Source organism: Acartia tonsa, chromosome 2 (genome assembly GCF_053477335.1).
Source record: "Acartia tonsa isolate MP-2025a chromosome 2, ASM5347733v1, whole genome shotgun sequence".
Lineage (NCBI taxonomy): Eukaryota > Metazoa > Arthropoda > Copepoda > Calanoida > Acartiidae > Acartia > Acartia tonsa.
Window position 1 is genome coordinate 60,199,234 of NC_137261.1, and position 10,311 is coordinate 60,209,544.

Genomic DNA, 10,311 nt, shown 5'->3' on the forward strand with positions numbered 1-10,311 from the left:
CGTCCGTCCGTACGTCCGTAACGGATAGCTTTTTTCGTTAATTTAGACATGTTAGAATTGTCCTATCGATTTCAAATTTTGCATGGTGATTCCTTTAGTGGTTAGGTACGATTTAGAAAGCGTAGCAACTCTATAATCATTACCAAAATGTCCGTACGTCCATTTTAAACATGTTGATTTTTTTACATTTTTAACAACAAATTTGTATGTGACCTAATTATCCGATTGGTCTGATTTTTGGTATACTGATTCCTGGGACAACAAAGTATAATGTAAACGAAGCAACTCTATAATCAAGTCCTAAAAATGTAAGTATGTCCATAAACATTATCCTGTATCAAGCAGTTTTTCAACAAATTTACTTACAATTTTGCTTTGACTCATCTATGATATAAGAAAGAGACAAAAATTGTCACATCTATAACCTTATGTTTGAATATCAAAAATAAGGTTGTCAATGTAGATTAAGTTTCAAACAACTTTGCAAGATCAAATATTTGACCTGAAGTTGATGGAAAGAAATAGTTTACCCTCTCCCATTTTCTACATAAATTACTTTCTCCAGAATATGATTAAATCTGGATTGCATAGAGACATGATTCTTCCACGGCCACATTATGAATATTCAATATCTCTGAACTACTCATGTTTGCCACATTATACCTGTTTCATTTTTTAAATCCTTATAAAAAAAGGAACAGTATATCTGTTCAGTCTGTTTGTCTGTGTGTATGTTTGTACCATAGGATCTCGCTAACCGCTGTAACATTCATGTTCTCCTTTGCAGGGTAGCTTCTCCTGCTTGGAAAGGTTTATAGCTATTTTGGGTGACCCTATTGGCCTCTTGGGAAGTAGCCGCTGGTTTTTATATAAAGCAGATATATTTTGACAAACATCTCATCTTCAACATTGTAGGAAGGGAGAAGAAAACTAAAACATTGCTAGTAACCTAGTCTGTGGGTGTATGTAAATCCCCCCCCCCCCTTTTTAAGAAATCTAGCATTTCTCTAAAAAACAACTTCCCTCACTTTGCTCCCTGTTAAATTATATAAAGTAATCAGACATCTTTTCATCTTTATGTGTTTTCAGTCTTGTCTTCATTCCTATTAAGGTTTATTTTGATTTGCCTTTCATACTTTAGGTATGGAAGAAGTACATTTATTGTTTCTTTAAGTCTAACCCATTTAAATAGGCAAATATTTGAAGCCAGACAATCTAACCCTCCCCCCTCCCATTATTTTTAAAAGAATGGGTCAGTGATTTCAGTGATCGACTAGTGAAGGGAATAATGGAAATCTAACACTCCTGCTATTTCCAATAAATTAAATTAAAATACCATTTTAGCCATAATTTTAACATTTAAGAATCCCATAGAAAATATTAATTTATCTATAAAATACCCTCAAATTTAAACAAACATCGTATTTCATTTATTAGTTGTTGTTTTGATTTGAATATTGTAGCACACAGAGGTACGTACATATGACAGAGTATATACAGTTTTTAAACAAGGAATCTTACTTTTTATGCCGTTGACCAAAAAAGATCTAAAATCTTATGCAATATATATAAAAATGTACGTGTAAAAATAATAAAAGTACAATACAAGCCTAAAAACCGATTATAAGGTTCTAGAAATTATTTCTAGATAATTACATTAAAATGTTGTTACCTCTGCTATATATTTTCAACCACCCAACCTCAAAACGACAAAATCTACATAATTAATTCCCCCCCTTATATTAACACAAAAATTGTTACAATATATTATATTTCTTTAAGATATTTTTTTATTTTGATATAAGAAATGTGTTATTTTATAACATTTTATGTAGGAAAAATCAAATTTATTTATTTTTTTTTATATTTTTGATTAAACTAAAAAAGGGGAAAATTTAGAATTGAGAAATATTAGCCAATTTCCCCGTCCTAATTCATTTTTTATCATAGTTGTCGACTTTAATTTTTATAGGATATAAAAAATTTAGATTTTATTATATCGTCTTTCTTACTTTATTGTATTAGTTTCTACCGCAGGCTACGTCACTAGAGGAATCTAGTGGCAATTTAAGTTGAGATGTTTTAGTTAGAAAAAGTAAAATAAAAAAATAAATTAGGGAGGGGGGAGTCGACCAACCTCAATTTTTAATTTTATTTTCAAAAGAATTTTTTTTTTAGGATGTACATTTTAATTATATGAAAAGATACATAGCAAAGGAGAACCTTATCGGTTCAGAGGTTACAGATTCAAATAAACAGATTCTAAGATACATTATTCAGTTAGGGAGTTGAATCCATTTTTATAGAAGCAGAAACATAATCTATGATTATGGTTTGGACCCTCTAAAACTGTAATCTACCCTTCCACTTTCCCCTCTCTTGGTGAAGATATCTTCAACGCCGATACGATTTTTGAAATGTAAGATTCTACTTTCCCTTCTCTTGGTGAAGATATCTTCAACGCCGATACGATTTTTGAAATGTAAGATTCCACTTTCCCCTCTCTTGGTGAAGATATCTTCAACGCCGATACGATTTTTGAAATTTAAGATTCCACTTTTGCCTCTCTTGGTGAAGATATCTTCAACAAGAGAGACAAAAGTGAAATCTTATATTTCAAAAATCGTATCGGCGTTAAAGATATCTTCACCAAGAGAGGGGAAAGTGGAAGGGTAGATTACAGTTTTAGAGGGTCCAAACCATAATCATAGATTATATTTCTGCTTCTATAAAAATGGATTCAACTCCCTAACTGTTATTAATTAGATTAATATAATTTTATTTTAAGTTTAATTTTTTGAAGTTGGCAACTTTGATAGAAAGGACGCATGCTCTAAACTTTCACCTCGTGGAGTTCATTCCCCCGCCTCGTGCAATAATTTCTTTCCCTTTTCGATTCCATAACACCCCCCTTCTCCATAAACAAAAGTCACCCCCATACTCTTTAAAAAACTTCCTCTTTTGCCATTAAGTGTTCAAACAAAATGTAAATATAAAAATACAGCAAATTTTGATATTTATAATTTTAAATTTGCTTTTAATCAAAATTTAAACTTTTTTATTAAGTTTAAAAGGTTTTAAAAAGTTTATTTAAATTTCGCTATTTATAAAAATAATTTTGTTAGTTGAACTGCTAGAACACCCAAAATTTCCTCTAGCTTGCCGAAACGTTTATCTTTCTTTTGGGCCGCCATCTTCGTGAAGAGAAGAACAATTCTAGAGTAAATAATACAAAAGCATCTACTAAACACAGTAAGATTTTCTTATTGGTTATTATTATACTTAAAAATTCTTTATATTTATTAATATTCTATATATTTAAAGTGTTTTATAGTTATTTTATGTGAAAATCAGCGGATATTTAAACTTTATATGTTTATTGCGTTCTAAAACGTACTTTTGAATTACGTAATTTATGTTTTAATGGCTTTGATTTTATTTTTCAGTGAAGGTGGATTAAATTATTGTTTTGTTTAAAAGTCTAATTTTCTGATTGTATTTCTAGGTGGTATGCATATGACGGGCAGGAAGGCTTTTGCCGAGGGCACACCGCTGTTATGCAGCGCCCTCCAACGGCCTCTGCTCTCTCGCCATGCCGCCTCACTCCACCTTCATACCAGCTCAGCTGCGAGCGAGGCTGCTGCAGCCATTTCTAATTATCCGCTGATTAATACGTCAACTACTACTACTGTTGTTGTGGCGATATCTCCCCCGCCTTGGTGCAGCCTATAATGTGCCGTTTTTCTCTATGGCGGTGGATGATCGTTATAAACTTCATGAGTTTGGATGAATTTTAAAGCTCACCCAGCCAAGTACCTGCCCGTGACGGCAGAGCTTTATTGTCACGTGCGCCACGTGTTAAACTCAACTTTTTAACATAGAACTTATATCTCCCCTTTCATATTTGGAGAGTGGCGCACACGGGGGTGTTCAGGGTGCAGTGGTGTCACTTCAATTAAATGGGTGCACGCATATCCACCTATTACTCACATTCGAGTTGCCTTGGTGGGGGCGCTGCTTGTTCGGGGGGGTGTATCTACACTCCCACAGACAGCCCATATTGCCAACTTGACCGCTCTGTACACACCCTGGATAATATATTATGTGGAGAGAGGGTTGTCTGCAATGGTTCATGCTCCCTTGTGCATGGATGTATTGTGGGATATCCTCTGCTCTGTCTATGGCTAAAGGTGAGCTCATCAACTCTCATATATTTCTTCAGTTAAACTATTTTTTTGTATATTATCTATTTTATAAATTTTAGGTTAATTTACATCTTAACTTGGTCTGTAAGTTTCAGGGGTGTAATTTTCAGATTAGTTCAACCACAATTCATATTCCTGATAGGGTGGACTAGGGGTGTATATTCGGCTTAAGTAGATTATGTCCTTTCTTCCCAAATACATTATTATTTTTTTTTTCATTTTGTAATATAGTCAAACCTAAGGCTCAAAAATAATGACTTTTATTTCGTGTAGAATTTACACCTCAGATTAACAAAATATGACTCCTTAATAAAATAGGAACTTTATCAAAACAAGGACTTTTACTTTATTAATTTTTGGTCTCAACTTTTCTAATAATAGATGGCTATTTTCATATTTAACATTATTTTGTGCTAATCTTTGAAGATTTACATTCCTGTAAAGATATTTCCATGATGTATGTGCTAATTTATCTTTATCATTAGGATAAACCATGTCAAGATACGGTGATAGAGATCGTGATCGTGGGTATGGCGGCGGTAGCAGAGGTGGAGACAGAGACCGTGGTTATGGGGGTAGCAGGGGTGGCGGCGGTGGATATGGAGGTGGTGGGGGAGGTGGATATGGGGGTCGTGGTGGAGGCGGTGGTAAGGGCAATCAACCCGGTGGCAATTTGAGACCAGTCAACTGGAAGAACCATGAACTGAAATCTTTTGAGAAGGATTTCTACAATGTTGTTGATTCTTGCCGCAATGCTGATCCCAAGACGGTGGAGAGAATCCGTAATGATTATGAGATCACACTGATGAAGGGCGCGGAACGTTGTCCCCCTCCCATATACAACTTTGCCGACGGAAACTTTCCCGATTACATCATGAAGGAGGTCAAACGTGCTGGATACGAGAAGCCAACCCCAATTCAGTCCCAGGGTTGGCCCATTGCCCTGCAGGGCCACGATATGGTCGGCATTGCTCAGACCGGATCCGGCAAAACTTTCGGTTTCATGCTCCCCGGAATTATTCACTGTAACAACCAGGATTATTTGCAGCGTGGAGATGGTCCCATCGTTCTTGTCCTTGCACCCACCAGGTAATATATCAATTGCAATTTAGCTTAGTTACTATAGTCTGAAGGTAGATAAAATTTCTTTTTATCGAACTAATAAATGTATGTTAATTGGAACAAAACTTTTGGGTTTAAAAATAGATTTTGATAGGTTTATAGTGTCTAAACGTTTTAACCAGTAATTGTAATTTGCAGAAGGGGTCATTTTTTAATATCCTTATCTTCCATTGTCTTATCCCTTTAAATCTCTACTAGAATTTCTTATGTCAATGACTTTCAGGGGTGTATATTCTGCATGGGATCCCCGGCTCAGGGGGGGGGAAAAAAAATAAAAAATAAGGGGTTAGAGGGAAAAAAAATGTAAAAATTAAGAAAACTGAAAACATTTTTTCCATTTCCCCCCCTCCTTAGTGAATAAAAAATAAAAAAATGTGTGTTAGGAGGGATAAAATAAATAAAATATAGAGTCCTTTAAATATTTTTCCATTTTCCCCCCTACATGGTGAGAAAAAACTAGGGGGGGAAAAAAAATAACAAATTTTGTAGCCGGGGAAAAAAAATAAATCTTGTGCAGAATATACACCCCTGATGACTTTACAAAAATAAGCAAATAACTTATATTTTAGAGAGTTGGCCCAGCAAATCCAGGAGGTTGCTCAACAGTTCGGCCAGAGCAGTAGAATCAAGAACACTTGTGTGTTTGGCGGCGCACCCAAAGGTCCTCAGCTGCGCGACATTGAGAACGGCTGCGAGGTTGTGATTGCCACACCCGGCAGACTTATTGATTTCTTGGAGATGGGCAAGATGAACCTTAGAAGGTAAGGTTTAAATGAGATTAAATGGTTGGGGAGATAAATGTTTTTTAGAGATGGGAATTTTTTTGTCTTGTGAGGAAATTTTTTTTTGTCTTGTGAGATTTTTTATGAATTTATCTTATTACCCCTACTAGCCCAATATGCAAAGCCTATGATTTTATTTAATTTAAATCAAAGAATTTTCTGTAGAATATTGGTGAATATTATGAAAGGGAAAAATTTTAGCTTGCTAATATCAAACTCCATTATTGGTCAGTTCCTTTATTCAATGGGAGGATTGGGGGTGGAGGGGTACAATCTTATTTTTAGCCCGCTCCGTATTCCACTTTAATGAAAATCTTGTTGAAGATCCAAGTAATATTATACCTAGGGATGGGAATCCGTCGAATTTTTGGGCCGGATTCGGATTCCGGATTCTGAAGGAATCTGTCAAAAAAAGTGACTGATTCTTGCGGATTCCGGATTCTTATTTTTGGCGGATTCCGGATTCTAGCAGTATTTTAAAAGGCCGTCCGTAACAGAGGGATAGCTTTTTTCGTTAATTTATCACTATGTTACTTGGTTGAAGCCTTGATTTGTTTAAAGTGTTGACTTCCAGCATAACTAAAACATTTACATCACATTAGTAATTATTAAAATTTGCTAGGTAGAAAATTTTTTTTTGATCTTTGCCTTCAAACAGAGGGAGTTGTAAGAAAAAAGACGGTAATTTTAGCCTACCAATTTAGAATCCGGAATCCGCTGTAAAAAACGGATTCCGGATCTGGATTCGGATTCCAAAATTGGCCAAAAATTGGGCGGATTCCGGATTCGGATTCCGGATTCCCATCATTAATTATACCTATTCACATAGAACTAAGATAAAAAAATATTTATTCTTAATACCCAACTTAACATAATATTTTTATCTAGGGTAACTTACATGGTCTTGGATGAAGCCGACAGAATGTTGGACATGGGTTTCGAACCTCAAATCAGAAAAATTTTCGAACAGATCAGACCCGACAGACAGGTAATTTATTATTAGAAGCAGCACTGCTCCTCTATTATCATGGTTCGTAGATTCAAAATGTAAAAGAAAATTTTCGTGCCTTAATCTTAATTCAATAATTTAGTTTTGATAAATTTTTAATTACTACGTCTCTAACTTTACATTGGAAATTTCATTTATCTTGACTACTAAAAATATTGTTTAGTATTTTAATGGATTTTTAGTAATTTAAAGTAATATAATCTATTAAAAACTATAATTCATTCATAGAAAAAAATTGTACCCATTGCTACTTTGATATATTTTAATCATATTTTATTACAGGTTCTCATGTGGAGTGCTACATGGCCCAAAGAGGTTAAACAGTTGGCCCACGACTTTTTGAGCAAAGATTATATCCATATTAACATCGGAGCTACAGATCTCAGCGCCAACCACAATATTTTACAGGTTTGGTTTACTTTGGAATTGTTTTCATGTGAACATATATAGATAAAACTAATGGATATAAAATATTCGTGGAATTTGTGACGGGGGGGGGGGGGGAATCGCCGTCAAATTAAGTTGCGAACACTGACACTACTGACAGGCCTGTTCATTCATCCAGTAGTGGGGGAGATAGGTTAATAAGAAGGATTGTTATTTTAGCCCGCTTCAAGTTTCACAGAGCATATAAAAAATCTGGTGAAAGCTCAAAGTAATAATATATCTGAAAAAAAAACCAAAGACCTTCATAAAAAATATAATAGTTGAATATTATTTAAATGATGACTAAAAGGGAACCTCTTCTATTGAACAGGAGGTAAGAGCCCTGTAAATGAAAAGAATCCTTGCGCTCTGATCACATTTACGTCCAAAGAGTTCTGATATAAAATTTGAATTTGTTTTAAAGTAATTTTTTTTGTAGATTGTTGATGTATGCGAAGAGCACGAGAAGGAGACAAAGTTGGCCAGACTTTTAGAGGAAATCGGCACAGACCAGACTGCTAAGATGTTGGTATTTACAGAGACCAAGAGGAAGGCGGATGACCTGACCCGTGTGATGCGCAGAGACGGCTGGCCCGCCATGTGTATCCATGGAGATAAACAGCAGAAGGAGAGAGACTGGGTGTTGGGAGAATTTAAGTAAGTCTTGTTATATCATTTTAGGTACTCAAAAATTATAGATATGGTTTTCAAGACTTCCTGTAATACAAAAGTTACTTATAATAATATGTCTTCGCACGAAAGGACACTTTAAAAATGAAAAATTGAAAAAAATTGTCTTAGTTATAATTGTAGTCAGTCTAAAGTGATCCTTGCAAAAAAAAATAAGATACCTTAACTTAGTTTAATTCGTATATTTGAAATACTTTTTAAGAAAATAACATTTCAATATTTAGGTCTGGTAACACAATGATCCTGGTAGCTACAGACGTTGCCGCTAGAGGTCTGGACGTGGATGATGTTAAATTTGTCATCAATTATGATTACCCCAACAACAGTGAAGACTACATTCACAGAATAGGTAAGAATTTTAATAGTCATGAGTTTTAATTTAAAGCTAAATTTTGTCTGAAGCTTAAGATTTCAAGAACTACTTGACAGAGTTCTCTTTTTTTTATAAAAGCTTTATATATGTGCGGGAATGGTGTAATGCAATTTAAAATTAGATGTTTGGATAGTTTAAGGCTATTTTTCTTCTCTTTACACATTAAGGACACCTCTACTAATATATAAACATTCTTTAATATGATGATAAAATGTTTTTCTGATCATAATGAGGATATTCCACATTTTTACTACTGTTCACACTCTGATCTAATATTATAGAAAAAAATAATTGCTCATTTTTTAAAATTGTTTTAATATGTTTTATTTTTTTCAGGACGTACTGGCCGTAAAGGCAACACCGGAACCTCTTACACCCTTTTCACCCCACAGAACGCACCCAAGGCGCGTGACCTCGTAGCTGTCCTCACGGAGGCCAAACAGGTGGTCAACCCCAAGCTTGCTGAACTTACCAGACGCGGCGGCTTCGGCGGCGGCAACAGGAGATACGGCGGCGGAGGTGGTGGCGGTGGACGCGGCGGCGGTAACAGATACGGCGGCGGTGGTGGAGGCGGAAGGAGATGGTAGATTTTTTTCAAAAAATATTAAATTTGCTGCTACTGTAAACCCCCGTGCATTTGTATTATTTTAACATCTGTAGGCCTTAGCTGATTGTGTCCTATTACTACAAATTTTTACCCAAAGATTCTTTTATTGTTCAGCACTCATAAAGCCAAGGCAAAACGTTCTAGAATTCTCTCTTCACGATTAATTCCATGTTATATTAATGATGTAAATATGACTTTTTTTTGTAATTGTCAATAGTTACTTTAATGTTATTTTTTGTTCTTCTCAATAAATATTAAATAAAAAAATTGTGTATTTTTTAATGATTTTTATATTTTCTGTTAACTAATGCTACGAGTAAACCTTATTAAAACCTTCTTTAAAATGTTTAATCATAGCGAAGCTTCTCTATAATTAAGTCCTGTACTCACGCTTGTCAAAGCCATGGTTGTTGAACTGATCTTATGTTTTTGTGATAGGATCCTTAAAAAGTTGTTAAAAGAAAGCATTCAAATAAATATTTAGTGACTACTTAACACATTTAATGCTTTTTTTCGAGAAAGCTTCGGTTATGAGGCTGTTACGTTATGAGATTTTATTCTTGAGTTTAGCTTTTTATTTCGCTTCCATGAATTGAGTCCAGGGTTGTTAAAAGCGCAGCTTTTTTGTAATTGGTCGTCCGTAACGGATAGCGTTTTTCGTTAATTTAGGCATGTTAGAATTGTCCTATCGATTTCAAATTTTGCATGGTGATTTCTTTCATAGTTAGGTAAGATTTAGAAAGCGTAATTAACTCTAATTATCACCAAGATGTCTGTACGTTTATTTTAAACATGTTGATTTTTTACTATTGACAACAAAATTTTATGTGATCTAATCATCCGATTGATCTGAATTTTAGTATATTGATTCCTGGGACAACAAAGTATAATGTAATAAGCAAAGCAACTCTATAATCAAGTCCTAAAAATGTAAGTATGTCCATAAACATTATCCTGAATCAAGCAGTTTTTCAACAAATTTACTTACAATTTTGCTTTGACTCTTGTACATTTATATGATTATTAACATTCAGTTATGACACTATACAAGTGTTTATGTCTGTTTGTCCTACCGTTTCAGTGCTTCGCTTTTATGG

General features: G+C 34.5%; 1 protein-coding gene across 6 annotated transcripts; it reads left to right on the top strand.

Annotated features, from left to right (window-relative positions):
- The first annotated feature begins 2,828 nt into the window (after positions 1-2,828).
- On the top strand, positions 2,829-9,550 carry LOC145312265 (putative ATP-dependent RNA helicase DDX5). Of its 6 annotated transcripts, none has more exons than XM_080151504.1 (10): positions 2,884-2,971; positions 3,159-3,252; positions 3,506-4,190; positions 4,691-5,294; positions 5,897-6,088; positions 6,998-7,097; positions 7,401-7,526; positions 7,984-8,201; positions 8,459-8,583; positions 8,944-9,550. In XM_080151504.1, the coding sequence occupies exons 4-10, from the start codon at positions 4,699-4,701 to the stop codon at positions 9,192-9,194; spliced, it is 1,608 nt and encodes a 535-aa protein (XP_080007630.1). In that variant the 5' UTR covers positions 2,884-2,971; positions 3,159-3,252; positions 3,506-4,190; positions 4,691-4,698; the 3' UTR covers positions 9,195-9,550. The 6 variants fall into 6 exon arrangements, with proteins under 6 accessions (XP_080007628.1, XP_080007630.1, XP_080007631.1 ...); XM_080151506.1 differs by lacking the exon at positions 2,884-2,971 and having other exon boundaries at positions 3,154-3,252; positions 4,691-4,789; positions 4,847-5,294; XM_080151502.1 differs by lacking the exon at positions 3,506-4,190 and having other exon boundaries at positions 2,829-2,971.
- Positions 9,551-10,311: the final 761 nt, after the last annotated feature.